At 46.2% G+C, this 15,386-nt stretch overlaps 1 protein-coding gene across 7 annotated transcripts in view; it reads left to right on the top strand.

Annotated features, from left to right (window-relative positions):
• Positions 1-15,386, top strand: part of LOC139102987 (protein tramtrack, beta isoform-like) — a 69,790-nt gene that overhangs the window by 3,886 nt on the left and 50,518 nt on the right. For 5 of the 7 annotated variants that reach the window (XM_070657264.1, XM_070657266.1, XM_070657263.1 and 2 more), the window contains one exon: positions 711-799. In XM_070657264.1, coding sequence (XP_070513365.1) covers positions 711-799 — 89 coding nt within the window. Of the gene's footprint in view, positions 1-710; positions 800-7,933; positions 12,011-14,716; position 15,386 lie in introns of those variants that run through there. The other 2 variants (XM_070657260.1, XM_070657259.1) reach the window with 2 other exon arrangements.

The following is a 15,386-nucleotide window of genomic DNA, read 5'->3' as shown; positions in this document are numbered from 1 at the left end:
TTGCCATTATCGATGGCGTTGTCGCCCGGGCGCGGCGTATAATAGGTATCGTCGCGAAGACGTGCGGATGTCGCGTTAAAGTGTGAAAATCGAGGAAAAGGAGTCGCGAGGAGGTTCCTCGAGTTCGCGCGAGAACGCGACGTCGGAAAGGGAGATGATACAGGACGAATGGCCGAAAAATATGTGAAGTCGATTGACGGTATAGGATATTCGAGAAGAGAAAAAAAAAGAAAAAAAAAAAGTTAGAAGGAGAAACATTCAGAGAGTAATGAGAAAACGAATAAATTTGAAAAAGACGGAGGAAAGTAGGTGTAGTCGCGTAGCTATCGACTACGCTTACTTTGCCTTCGTCACCTCGTATCCTGTCGTATCTCGGTTCTTCGGGTTCCTAGCCTCGCTCAGCAATCCAGAGAACCGACATTCGCTATCCGGTGTCAGGACGAATTTGTCTGCGAGGAGCCAGGAAGTCGCAATAAAATTGACGTTAGAAAAGAAAGAAGATGGAGTTGTTAATTTCCTTTCCAGACTTCTTGTCCGGCTGTTTCTCCCTCTTTCTTTCGTTCTGTCTTTCTTTATCATTTCGTAAAGGTGCGTATTGCAAGCAGACTGTATTCCCGAGCCCCTTGTGTTTCGCGTCGCTTCTTCTTTTCGTTCTCGCGCCGGAAACGACATTACACGGTCCACTTTAAATTCGTTTTTTTTTTTTCTAGATGGAAATCCGGAGAAGTCTTGTGCAGAAAAGGAACCCAGTCCGAGACCTTACACGTCCTGACGAGAGGAGGATGCTGCGCATCGTTTGGTGAGTCGCATGATTTTTTTACAATATTAAAGAAGAACAGCCATTAGGTTTTTTTTTTTTTTTAAATAGGTAATTAATTTGAGATAAATTTTATTTATCCAACGAGTGTGAGATCTCACCTGTCTACGATAGGTAGTTCGTAATAATGAAATCGGAATCTGGCACGCGACCGTGGTGTTGTATATATATGTATAAAACGCTGCGTACACGAAGACTGTCCTGCCAGCGCACGCCGACACTCGAGTCGGCAGGCAGTAAGGCGAGACGCTCCTCCGCGTGCCATAACATCATCCCTCAAAACGCAATTACTTCCTACGATTATTACAATCGAGCCGCGAATAATTAACATCTGTTGACGCGACCTTTGTAATCGGATCGCAGCAAATAGACTCATTTACGTAAAATATAAATTAGAGGAAGCGCATTCGGACTGCGATATATCGACAACGATGAATAATACATATAAGTATTTTTAATTAGCGCGTATAAAATTAATTACATATTTCCAGTAGACCGACTTGTCGCGTCTGGATTTTCATTTTAGTTTAACTTAATGCCGACTTTAGGACAAAGTTGTTTTTGGATTTTCAATCGTTGATGAAATGTCGAGGATACAAATTAAATTCGAACGAAATAGCGTCACGATATCTTTATATATTATATTATTTAAGTTTCTAAATAACTTATTGGGTTAAATCGAGTGACACGAGTTTTGGTGTACGTATATAAGCGAGCTATTAAGATCTTTAGCTATTCAAGATTTATACTTACTCTTTCAGGAATCGCTTTTAGAACAGTCGCGCTAGGTTTTAATAATCGCATCGCGCAACAAAATATGCTCTTGCTTATATCGCTCTTTTATCGCTAAAAAAATATCGGGCTGGACATCACTGAATATCGAGCAATACATACATATGTAACGAGCTACAAATAATTAAGCAGGAAAAGAGTAATATAACTAAAATCTTTATCTTGCACTTACGTTTTAAATTAAACGAACCGTTCCGTTTAATGGATCCGACACGGAGTTGCAATATTTATTTTATATACGAATGTTAATTATTACGTGCTATGAAGTTGCCGTATTTAAAATAAGGAGATTGGTTTCGACTATTTACGATTCGTGTTTGTACTTAGTCTTTCACGAAAGCGTCTCGGGCTGGCAGTACCTAAATGCTCGTCGCTAATTAACGGACCCCTCCCCCCTGATTCCCTCAACCGAAAGAAAGTCAGCGTTATAATCGTGGTTCGGGAAATCGTTTCGCGTGCGACCGGCGATACGGATTACGATGATCAAAGTGCGGGGGCAGTTCTCATTTGCGTGTTCGTGGTCGACTGTTACATTGCGCGAGTCCAAACAGTCCGCATTTACATAATTGAACGATCGCTCTCCGGCGTGCCACTCGTGCGTCATTTTCTCGAATTATTCTGTTTATGCTTTCTTTGGAAGGTTCACGGTTGTTGAACGTAACCGTATCCGCGTCCCGTCGAACCCCGACGTTATATTTACGGCGCACCGCAAGGCCAATGTTTGTGTCCACGTGGACAACGAATTGAGCAATCAGCGAGTGTTTGCGAGCCCTTTCGAAATTCATTAGCGTGTGCCTTTCGTGCGCGCCGGGATGAAAACGCTTTGGCATTTCGATAACGTGGCGCGATTGCGCCGCCCGGGTGGGCCACCGGCGGCCGTAGACGCGATTTTCGCCGCGGTCGAGTAAGAATGGCAGCGGCGGCGGGCGAAATGCGCTAGTTTCTGAACGAGGTCTCTTAAGAACCCTCTCTCGCGCTAGGGAGTAAATGACATACGGAACGAGGAGGAATTGGATCGTGTAATTCTGGCAGGAAACGAGAACGGAGATGGGTCGGGTGCCGCGCGGCGCGGCGCGGAGGGGGCGATCATTACGAACTTCGACGATTCGTGTAATTTGGTTACGCGGGATCGCGAGTTATTCTAGGCGGTCTGGATAAACAGGCGTCAAACTCGGCAGGTGTGCAAAACGGTATCGATCTCACGCGGCCACGGTGCATTTCTGCGGCACCGCGAGGAAGACGGGACCGCGCGCGCTCGGACGATCGGGTCCTGAAACCGAGCCGACGAATAGCACGCGAACGTTCAATTCTTTGATGCGATGCCTGTCGCATTTTTTCCCCCCTCCCCTCTTTTATTTTTTATATTTTTTTCCCCTGAATTTGTTTCGACTCTCCCCTGACAAAGCGATCGTAGCAGTTTACAACGCGACCGGTGCACGCGATTCCCTGTGCGTGCACTCGTTATACCGAATCGCCGCGGGGGTTGGTGCCGCGGACAGAAACGACGGGGGGTGCGACGACAGTTTTATATAGAGACGTCGAACGAATCACGGCTGCATAAATTCATCGTGGAATCGCAATTTCGTGTTGGCCGACCAGTTAGCAAACCGACGAGAACAAATCGATGCCCTCTGGGCCCAACAGCGGCAAATTAATATAGCTCCCGTCAGGCTCCATCGATGATACGCAACAAATTGATGAAATGATTATTGCGCAGACCGATATTATTAGATACTCGAGAGAAACTCTTTCATGTGAAATTCTCATATGAAATTATTTGCGAGAGGTAGCACCATGCTAAATTCTCTTCGAGATTAAATGGGAGGTTTTCGTTTTAAGAGTTACATCTATTACGTGTTAATTTTAATCTGCGTTTTAAATACGCGATAGTAGCATTTTTGCATTATTACCGGAGATTCTGATATTTTGAATTATCATTTATTTATCGTGACTTATTGTATTATATATATATAACCAAATTTATGACGAAACATTGACGTTTCCAGATATATTTGATATTAACAGATATTTCGGACATTTGAGATGTTTAAGAAATGATTGAAGAACGGCAATTAAAAATCGTTATAAATATGCTTATTGAAAAACATAGTTAATATCTAATTAAGACGGCGGGACATTTTTAGCTGTTTAGTTGCAAGTTTGGTAGACGAAAATAAAACTGGGATATACACTCTTGCTTTTAATAAATACGTTCAGATATTGTTTCAAATTTTTCGCGATTGAAAAAGCGCGGAAAGTAATTTATCGTCCGCTTCTCTTAATCTTACTCGCGAACAGTGATAGAGTAGCTTCAGTAGCTGATTTGTTACTGTATGAGGTGCGCCGAGCGGTATGAACTTTCGTTTAATATTCCACCGTCGTTGTGGGGGGATTCATTTGTCCAACTGAGGTTGAATAAAGTCGCCGGTTCATTGTTCATCGTCAGTAAAGTCTACTCCCGTTTTACGCTACGCCTCGATGACGACGTCGACTACGACGTCGAGTATCTGGTGGCAGCGCGGTGTCGAGAGAGGGCTACTAGGTGTTGCGGACTTTCATTTTTCAGTTTTTCCCTATGTAGATCGCACGGCCTGTTTTTTTTTTTTCCCTTTTTTTCTCGCCCTCTCGTCGACGTAGTTTTCTAGGTAGCAGCGAACCGTACTGTTGTCGGCAGGTTGGATCGCGGAATCGCAACGACGGACGTCACGAAGGAAAAAAAAAAAAAAAAAAAAAAACGCACACATACACACAGGTTGGTGGGAGCGGAGGCAGGAAGCACCCTGTTGAGAGAGCGAAGGGTACGAACGCGACGATTAACTGAAAAGCTCGTGCTCAATTTGCGAAAGCTCGCGCACCCTCTCGCTAGCTGGCACTAACTTTTCTTCCGATATATAGGGTGCTCTGTGCAATCACCGTCCCCTTCAAGTACTCGTCATTATGTTGTTATATATATTAACAAATATTCTGAGGCTTTTCATAACTTTTCATATCATCATTCTTGCTTAGAAAGCCTTAACGAAGGATTGTTACTTCGCGGGCTGTTTGTCTCGGGAATCTCGGTGCGCCTCGTATCGTGCTTCTTCCGCCGGTGTTTTGAATTTGAATTTTATAAGAGAAGACGCGATTCTTCGAATCTTTAATTCGCGCAGAGATACGAAGGTTTCCTTAGCTACACGAAATCAGAGTCGGCTCGTAAGCCGTTTTGACACACGGATCACCCTGTACTCGTCCTACGCTTTAGTCGTGCTCGCTCTCTCGTTTTCCTCCCTTTCTCGTGCATACCCTCTGCTACTTCCGCTCTGGTTTATACGTACTTACGAGCTGCTAAGCTTCTAAGCCTGCACTTGACGGCTGGTACATAGGTAGGTACTCGGCCGCCACACGGAAAAACTCGCGAAGTTTATTAAAGCTCGACTCCCAACGGCCAAACGAAAGATTTATTTGCATATATATACTATTAACTTATGCCACTTAAGCCTTTTCCATTGAGAAAGCAACCATTTGTTTCTTCTTACTTGCATTGCGCGGCTTCTGCCTTTCGCCGGCGATTTAGCGATTTTATTGCACATGCATTTAAATAAAGCAATTTAAATAACGAATTAATTAATTAATTTTTGGTCTAGAAATTTTTTTTTTTTTCTTTTTTTTTAATAGACTTTGATTAATAACGAGGGAAGAATTAAATATGCAAATATTGCCTCAATTAATTGTGCCGCACGTAAGCCAATCTTTTTAAAAGGATTACGGTAATAATTTATTTTGTATTTAGTTAAACTATCTGCAAGGGTTTCAAGTGATATTCTAGTTGTTAAGTACTATCTTGCTTACTGCTCGCAAGTTATCCTGGATCAAGGCCCGTAAAAGAGTGATAGCACGCAAAGGGTATCTAACCACTGTAATATTAACGTAAGACAGGGGTTGCTGCCATGCCTCGTTAACGCCAGCCTTTCTGTTAGGCACGTCGTTGTCGCTGCAACGGTGACGAAGACGTAGCGGGGATGAGAGGAACGGTGTGTTCACGGTTTAATTAAAATAATATCATAAAAAGGCGATGTACTCTCGTGATAATTTATCACGCGGCGAGCGCTTTTATATTATGCGATAGCGAGGGAGGGAGGCTAGTTATTGTTAAAAAAAAAAAAAGCGGAGTGCGGAGGTTGAGCAGTATTACGTTTTGTAAGATCGCTGTAGACGTAAGTTAAGTCTTAAGCTGGGGATAATTGCGGCGCGTCCCGACGTGCAACCTCGTTTGGTTTTCACGTTGTAGATCTCTCATTACGAGGCAGCTACGGAGAAGCGTCGGAATTAAATAGACGTCTACGTAAAAAAAAAAAGTTACGTCGCGAATACGAATACCTAGATTTACGCGCAGAAATATATCTTTAATCAGATAATCCGTATTTCGTCTTTAAATGTACGATCTCCATATAATTTTAAAGCTCCGGCGAAACGTTACCCGTGCCGCGATGCCCCGGCGTTTTCACGTCATTCTACAATCGCGTAAACGGTTTTGACGGTCTAACAAGCGCAAAAATGTTTGATGCGGCAAGTACATTTGCCCGTTTGCCGTTATACAATGCGCCAAGTTGTCTGCCACTAAGTGAATTTGTTGCAAAGGCGGAGTTGCTCGGAGTCACAAAGCAAGTCTCAAGCTAACGGAATTACACTCGAAATTGGCGATGCATTACGCTCGAAAAGGCTGAGGCACGTATCGGGTTTCCAGCGAGACTACGGGATCCGCATCCCAGCGCGGATCTTTATAAAATTATTACAGAGTCGACTTTGAGACGAAGAAACTTACTGGAGGCAGCAGCTGTAGCCACACAAGAACATTCGATACGGGCTGAAAGTTGGAGGGAAAAAAAAAAACCGCGGCGTCCGGGAAATTAACGCGAGATCGATCGTAACGACCGTTACATGAAGACTCCTGGGCGACGTTGTGGTTACAGTGCGGAGGATTGATTAATCGATCGGCCTCAGAGAATGCTCCAGTGTGGAACGGCGCGAAATACGTTTCGCGCTCCTTGGAGCCACGGATGTGCGAGGAACTCGGGACCAGCAACCGCCGGTGGACCTCCGCGACGTTCCCGGCGGTTGGCGCGGAATATGCGGCTGCGAGAGCGACGTTCAGATTCGAGTATCGAGAACGCGATTCGATGAAGATAAACGCGCGGACGGGAAGAACGGAGAGCGAGAAACCTGAGCGACGGAGGTGGCGAGCAGGAGGTGAGAGAGACGGTATACGCGAGGGAGAAGAGAGTTAGTGGACAAAACAAGGGGAAGGGGGTGCAGGACGAAAGTTTGCGAAAGGACGAGGGTGTTGCGTGTTCGCCGGGGGTGCGAGAGGGGTATGGACGGAGGGTAAGGACGAGGGGGGTGAGCAATCGTGTGCAGGTGCACAGGAGAGAGGATCCGCGTACGGGCGGATGAGTTGTGCGTACCAATCGGCGGGTGCAGAGTACGTCCGCAGGCACGCAGGAGGAGGCGAAAACCGGGCACAGCCCCAGGAGCGCGGCGGAGGCTTCCGCCATACGGGGCAAAACCGCCCCACGCCGGACCCGGGAACCGGCGCGCGTCTGGTTGCGCTGGGTGGCGGGTGCACTATCGGGTGGCGCGCGAAAAGGGGGTTCAACCCGACTCGGTGCGCCGAGAGCACGGTGCGAGGAACGAGCGAAATAGATAGAGACGGAGTGAGAGAGGTTCGCGGGAGAGGCGAGGTGGAGGACACGTCGGCCAAAGGTGCGGGGGAGGACGCGGAACGAACGAAGGTAGTGTGGGAGGGAAGGTTGGAGAGCGACGGGGGTCGCGGCGGTGGTTCTCGGGTGGTGCCGGTAGTGGAGGGTAAACGGAGGGAAGGCGGCGGTGGCGGTGGCGGCGACGGCGGCGGCGACGGCGGTGAACATAAAATCCCTCGCACATGCCTGGTGCATTCATTAGGGGGGATGTGCCCGTGCAGCGTACACGTCGACCTGCATCCACACCACCCTCTCGCGTTCTCTCGGTGCCACCCCTGGCCTCAGTCGCGCTCCGCGGCCAACTTAGTGCACACGCCACTCCGTTGGTCCTCTCTGACGGACTCGCTTGCCACTGCTTCTCGCTGCGCCGTGACCGTCCCGTCGTCACCCAAGGGTTGCATCGTCGCGCGCGCACCAGCCGTTCTCCGTCATCCGCGACGCGCGGCGCCTTCCCGCGTCTCGAATTCTCCTTCGAGTGAACGGTCGCGTAATCGCCACGCACTTTTTTCGAATTCTTCGATCTCGCTGATCGGTGATCGTGCGCGTGAAAAGCGGTAGACGATGGTCGAGGCGAGCTGAAGGAACTCGGCGTACGTCTCGAGAATACCGCCAGGACGAGTGCGAGTTGTCTGCGATCCGAGTGCGCGAAAGTAAACACACGCACAGGAAGACTTCCGTCAAGCAGGAAGAGCGGAGGTCCCGCAGCGGTCCGGCAACCGCCAGCCGAAAGAGGTGCTCGTCACTCGCTGAAGATCCTCCGCGGAAGATCGTCCACCTGAGCGGCGCCCGAAGAGGATCACGTACGACGACCAGACGGCTCTACGCGCCACGGAAGGCTGCGGGAGGCCGACGGGATTTCATGTTCACGAATTTCAGTAAACCAGGTAACAATGCGTCCGAGACCAGGTCAGCCCTGTCAAGCTGCACGGGATCGACGCGTCGAAATCGTGTTTACCCATCGCCGTGACGGGATGCGCCGCGTCGTGCCGTCCTATGCTCTCGCGTTGCTTTTTATCGCGGCTCGGGAAAGGGCGGGAACGTCGCGATTCCGCGAGAGAAATTCTATCGATCGCGCGATCAACGGCACGCGCGTTTCCGCCGTCCGACTTCTCCCAAGGCGGTAGAGGACAGGCGGGAAAGTGGACGGGAAAACTACCTTGCGTCGTGACGCACAGTTGCACGGAATTCGAAAGATCTGTAAGGTTAAAATCAAACTTCTCAGCCTTTACTCTGTTCTCTAAAATGCACGATATATTGTTTGAAATATCTGTTGGGTAATATGTAACGTTATTTTTTTTTTTACTGACCGCATTAGGATATTTGAAACGACGTATCATGATTTGGAAGCTAAAATAAAAACTGGAAAATTAGACTTTCGACCAAGTTTTTTTCAAATTTTGTACCACTGTGCGACGTCGCGTCACATCAACCGGCTTCGTTCAAAATTGCTCGCCACGAAGCGCTCGCTCGCAGCTCGTTTTTTTTTTTTTTTTTTTTTCTCTCTATCTCCCCGTACTCGGGGTTGAGAGGCGATGCGAATAAATTTTCACAGACGAGAAGCGGCACGCTTGTACCGTGACAAATTTCCCGGATGGCACTCGTCTCCGTGCCACGCGAATGAACAAAATCGCTCTCGCACGTTAAGCACGTGAACGAAAAATTCGGAAAGTGAAATAGAAAATTCGCTTAAATCGAAATCGCCGGCGCTTTAAAATATAATCGTGTTGTGAAAGTACAACGTGAATTCTTCGTGGAGCGGATGAAGATCTGCCAATCTATAATCGAACGATCCCCTGAATATTAATATCGTAACTGCCCTCGATAACGTGGCCCATCGGTATGCAGCCGTCGAACCCCGAAATCGAGCGAGATATTAGCGGACTTATTAACGCTGCAACGTGCGCAAGTTTCGCGTTTACTCGGCAAATCGCGAAAGCAGCTCGCATCCGGATACATGAGCGTGATTATTTGCGGTGAAACAGCGGGGCGGATTTAAATTACCATATTTTCGCTATCAATTCGCGCGAATATTATTACTAGCCCCGCAATAAAAGGTGCATGGGTATTCTCGATGAAATATGTCGCACTTTCAAGGAACGTGCCTCGCGAGACAGTCTTATCTCGTTCTTCCGCTTTCTCGTCCACGCCGCAACGATTGATAATGTAGAATTTACGTAGCGATAGGACACAACCGCTGAAAAATTTAATATCTCAAACATAAATTTTATTCCCGCGTTTGCACATTAACGGTGACCGATATTTTCCGCTTTTACGTCACGTTTTTGAAAGACGTGCCTCAGAAATATTTTATTCCGTTATTCTTGATTTAACGAAAGATAAAATTATATATACGTGAAATAATAATTTGTGAAATAACACGTTATTATGCGACCAGTCCGCGGAAGAGAAAAATATTCGCTCTAGAAGTGTAAGAAAATTTTTTTTAAGTATCTGAATTTAATAGACCATATTAATATAATTTTGTTAAATCGTGCATCTTTAGCATGAACGTCCGCAAGCACAGAAACTGTTAGGTATTAAAAGAAAATAAATCAAAGTTGGTCAGGCGAAGCGTTGGTCAAGTTGTTTTCTTATGAAAATGCACCGTCGTAAATACTCGTGTTTGAGCAACGACATTTTCCGTGTTAGCACTTGGAAAATACAATATTTGACAATCGGTATATAAGAGATATCGGCATCGATCCCCTCGCGATTAATTTCCGTACAGATGTGTCCTTGCGCGGAGATAGCTGGAATTCGTAGTGCGTTAATTGCAAACGCGGGGGGCGGCTGTTGCGAATGCCATGCGATTAATTTCGGTTTCATATTTTAGCGCGGTAGCTGCATTTTTCTCGTACGACCGTGTACGCGGCGTGTTTGCTCGTAGATAGACAGAGAGAGAGACATACTCGTGTGCGGCCCAAAGCCCACGCGACTCTACGTTGAGCTTAATTTTTAATCTACCGCGTAGAGTCGTCGAGAAATAATCCGCCACTTATTATGCAAATTTAATCGCACGTTTATCGCGAGGCGCGCTAATCGCAGATAACTTTCCCGCTCGACTTCGCCATTGCGGTGCGTTCGCTCCTTTTTATTTCCGGCTCGACAAAGAGCGTCCCGGGCCGCTTTGTTTCCCCGTCGCGGCGGATACGCCCGCGTTTTAATCCCTCTGCGATCCTTCTCGACCATTATGCCGTTGCTTGTCGCACCCGCGGTGCTCGTGGTTGCGCGCAGCTTCTAAGCTCGGGCAGTGATTCGGGTCGCGGCCAGACAACGATTCGATCGGACCGTGAAAGACGGGCGCGAAACGTAAGCGCCTCGCGCACCCTTCGCGAGATCTCTCTATCACCTTCGACATGCGGGGGACGAGAAACGGAATTGAACGCGCGAGAGGAGGATTTTTCGCCCGAGGAAACAGGAATGGTGAAATTTCCCTTAATATCGGTCGGAGAGTCTTGTTTTCGCGAGCTGTCTCTCGGCGCAAGGATGTCAGGAGAATCACTCGGAGATTCTAGGTCGATTCGCCGAGCCGGATACCTCGCAAAACGAGTCAAGTAACTCTTCGTGATGGCTTCTCACTCCGGGGTTAGAGACGGGCACTCCCGGGTGAGCTTAGTTCTCCAAAGTTTTCCGACTCCCATCACCTTCTCGAGGGCAGTTACTTGGGACGTTTCGAAGTGTTTCTATTATTCGGAGCGTCACTCGGTCTCCCGAGTCATTTCGAGAGATATTTTGGAGTGAGCTTTCGGGAGAGATACGTTCGTCTTTACCGCGAGATTGAAGCGTGCCCGACGAGCGAAGCGGTACGAGCGAGCGCGACGTGTAGCAAGTAGTTCGACGTACGGTTGACATTTGCTTTCGCGAGAGGAACATCGGGGGACTCGCTGGAAGATCTATGTGCTCAAAGCGCGCGCGTCCGCCCTTCGTCCCGCAGCCGGCGCTTTGACTGCATTGTGGTATGGAAAATGCATCCCCGAGTGCAGCGGCGCGTCCTTTATCGGCGCGGCCGTCCTACATAAAGCTTTTTTCTCCGAGCGTTTCCACATTATCGCTCGTTGTTTGCGTCACGGGCACGAACTTCCGATTCCCAATCGATTTACATCATCGTGCAGAGCAATCGCGAACGTCGACTTTAAACGGAGGAGAAGAGTGACCTCGTCGCGTGTCCCTTTGGACATTTGAAAAGCACTGGGATAGCGGGAGAAGAGAAAGAATCGAATAGCTTCTATTTTTCTAAGCTCGTCGCTCAAGGAGCGGTAAAATACATATATATTTTTTTTTGTCACACCTCGGGAACTGTACTTTGCTCAAGAAGACACCGTACGGCACGGTAAAGCGATCGATGTAGAAAACGCGTTGATCCGTCAATCGAATCGGGTTCGAGGAGGCGCGCACTTGCGATGGCAAAAATCTGCCCGCCAAGATCCACTCGCCGAAGATCAACTAAGGGTTACGTCCGGAAGATAAACGTGCCGATGTGCCGCAAAACCTCGTGTCGGAAACGGGTTTTCCCGGCGCACGGCTCGCTGCGGCTGCGGCACATCGATCGTCGATGCATTTCGACGGACGCCACTTCCGGCGTCGAAAAGCCAAGGTCGGCCTCGTTTAATCGCGAAATGGATGATCGCGGGGACGTCCGTCCTCCCAGCACGCAGAACACCCACAGGTCTGTCTCTCAAGAAAATAAAAAGTATTTTATTTTGTCGCGCAAAGAAAACAGTAGCCTGCGATATTTTAGATATATAATCTAATAAGCGTAGAATTATTTTAGGGAACGTCAGTACATTTAAGCATGCTTATAATTCATGAGTTTAAAAACAAATTATGCCGATAGAGCGATACAATTTTTAAAATCGATACTTAAGCGAATGGAAATTCTATCGTTAGGTGGAAGTCGGCTTTTAAATAAAAATCAGTTCGACTTTTTTGCAATTAATTTTCGCTGTGTCGCGCCGCTTATCAGAAAACGTGCAACGAGATGACAGTTGTCTATCGTCGAACGTCGCGTTGTCCCCAACGCATAGCTCATTAAAGAGCGGGATGCCTGTGAACTAGCTTAATGAAGAAGCGCGTGGCATGGCAGAGGTAATTATCTAGTCCTTATGAAAGTCCGTACGTTGTTATTAAGACGGATCAAAGAAAATCTTTCTATCAGAGTGTCTTTAGCGCACGGGTTTAGTTTAGTTTAGTTTAATAAATGGCGCAGGGAGGAAACTGCGCGACGTGTAATTAAACGGCCTCTCGTAATCGGGATTCATAGTCGAGGTAATTATTCGCCGCGAGATTTGGTCGAGTTACAGACTCAAGTTAGACATGCATGCATAAAGGATGTTGTACCTCCGGCCTCCGATTTTTTAAACCTTTTTGAAGCGATGAAATAATTTTGTCATCGCCGCAGCAGTGGTCTCGTAAATCTCGCACTGATGTCAAAGCCGATGACTCGAATGCGGAGTTTAATTTTTCCCGACCGCGACGTTCTCTGTTATTATTTCTCTTTCATCTCTTCCACGTTTAGTTTGGTATCGAGTGCTTCGCAGGAATCGTTGGAAGTTTCTCGGAAACGGACGACGTTTCCACCAACATAACGCTGACACGTTGCAGTTTAAATTGTTAGCCGAGAACCAGACATATAGTTTTGTATATACCGTGAGTATATATGTGCAGCGTCGGGTGTCCCAGGAGCTCTTTAAACGCGATATTATTCAGTATCTTTCGGACCAACCGAGATGCAGGCTTTTGCGCGCTTCTGTATCCCGGCGATTAATATCTCATTTAAGGGAAAACGGGAAATTACGAAACCGGGTACAATTAGGACATGTCCGTGATTGCGAAATGAATTCCGTCCCGGTCAGGCCATCTGCTGGACCGATGTATTTCGAAATGTAGCGGAAAACGCGAATTCGAATTTAAACGACAGATATTGCCGGGTACAATGATAATTTTCCACGCGAATGCGATTGATTAGGCGTTTTTTCGAGCCGCATTATATTCTCTGCGTTATTAAAAAAAAAAAAAAAAAAAAGAGAAAAGAAAAAAAAGAACTAAAAATGAAAAAGAGAACGCGAGAACATTGAAGTCCATTTATACATCGCGTTTATCGCATCACTGTTTCGACGTGCAAGCGTTTTATATATCGCATTTCTATCTTTGAGCGGAATATGTTCGTAAAACATAATTTTCAGCGAGGCTGATGAAAGCGCGAATTAAACCTGTTAACAACCGCTCGAACCTTGTAAATCCACGCTCGAAACCTCGGTTGAGGAGATTTTCCAATTTTCCTCGGTGCCTATTGATTTCGCGCTGGTAACGCGATTATCGTTTGGCGAGAGAACAGGGGGCAGCGACGGGAGGGAGGGATGGGGGGAAGAGTCAAATTAATATCAGAAACTCTCCGCGATTTGTGCGAATTATCGTTTATTACCACCAAATGAAGCTAAAACGTCTCCGCGCGCGTGTATCGCGATTTTCCATGAAATGAAACGCGCGTGGAAAACGTGATTTCACGGTGTTTTCTCTTCGTCGTATCGAGCAGTGCTCGACATGAGCTATGCAGCTCTTTCAGCAATTACGGCGACGTTGGGAGGAAAGACGTGGAGGGTCGAATCGCACACGCGCACGATTTTTTCTCGCGCTGTTAAGCTCCATGCTTAACTTTAAATGGATGAAAACCGTGAGAATATTCTTTTCTATGCGTTGCGTTGTACCTCGACGTATTTAAACGAAACGCGCTCTCGAAGGTCCCCATGATTTTAATCCGCGTTTTTCAGCTGCAACGAGCGTTCACGTAGTCTTGCATTGGCGAGAAAAATGAGAGAACAAGTGGTCGCAGCGATTCTTTTTCTATCTTTTATACGCTAATTTTTTATTGCGTATTTCACGTGAGGCTTTCACTTCTCTGTAAAATATGAATAGGCAAAATAATCAGACGTAGTGCAGAGTTTTTGAAATTATTATTTATTCACGATTAGGCTTTTGAAGTCTCGGATGAAACAATGAACAATGATAGTGGAATTATAATGACAAAAATAATTAAATAGAAATTGTACAATAATTACTATTTATATTACATAAATAGCCGTTTGTTAAATCTATAATATTTAATTACTAACTTAAAACAATACATTTTGGATCTCTTAATAATGATGTCAGAATAATTTTTCGCAGCTGCTTTTTAATCGATCTCCTGCTGTCTTTTTTTCAAGTAAAAAGAATTATTTTTTTTTATAGAATTTAACGTGTAAAATAAGTAGTTTATTATTTTATTTATTTAGCAAGTTTTTATTAAACAATTTTCTTAATGAATAATTTTTTGGAGAAATTAGTTCCCATGCAATCACTTATTAATAAGAAATAAATAAATTTTCTTTAAATAATTAAATAAAAATTGTAAAAGAGATTATATCTTAACAGATTTATTAATTTTTTTCATTACAAATGTACAATAGAAAATTTGTACTTAACGAATGATAAATTACGAGATAATAAGGAATATTTTGAATTATATAACATTATTTAATTATATTAATTGGTAATATCTGATACTCCGATCGGCGTACATTATTTAAGTTAATCCCATTTGATGCAAAGTCGATTAATTAAAGATAACCGAGGATAATTCTCGCTCGTGGAAACGTGAGGCGTTTGAATAGTGCTCACTAGCGCGCCACTTCGGTCGACTGATGTAAAGCGTGTGCGGTGCGTTATTTGGAAAATAAGAAAGGCCGGCGCACGGGAGATCGATATGGCGTCGAGCGCCGCGCGAGAATTCTCTGTATCCCAGCGCGATATATTTCGGACGGGACACGACGCGTCGTCGGCGCGTAACCGGCGCGACGGATACGTAAATCCCGCACGCGGTCGGCAAGAAGACACGACGCACGCAAAAGCGCATTTGAATCGGAGCGCCCTGGGCGCCATTCCCCGCGGCAGATGCACGAAGGTCAAAAGTATTTTAAAAATAAGGCCGTAGGCATTGGCAGATTGGTATGGCAGTGGACGTTAAGGGTCGGGTGGCGTTGTAATGGCAAAAAGTTTGCGAGAGG

The sequence above is a fragment of the Cardiocondyla obscurior genome, linkage group LG05 (assembly GCF_019399895.1).
Source record: "Cardiocondyla obscurior isolate alpha-2009 linkage group LG05, Cobs3.1, whole genome shotgun sequence".
Lineage (NCBI taxonomy): Eukaryota > Metazoa > Arthropoda > Insecta > Hymenoptera > Formicidae > Cardiocondyla > Cardiocondyla obscurior.
This window is presented reverse-complemented; position numbering and strand designations above follow the sequence as displayed.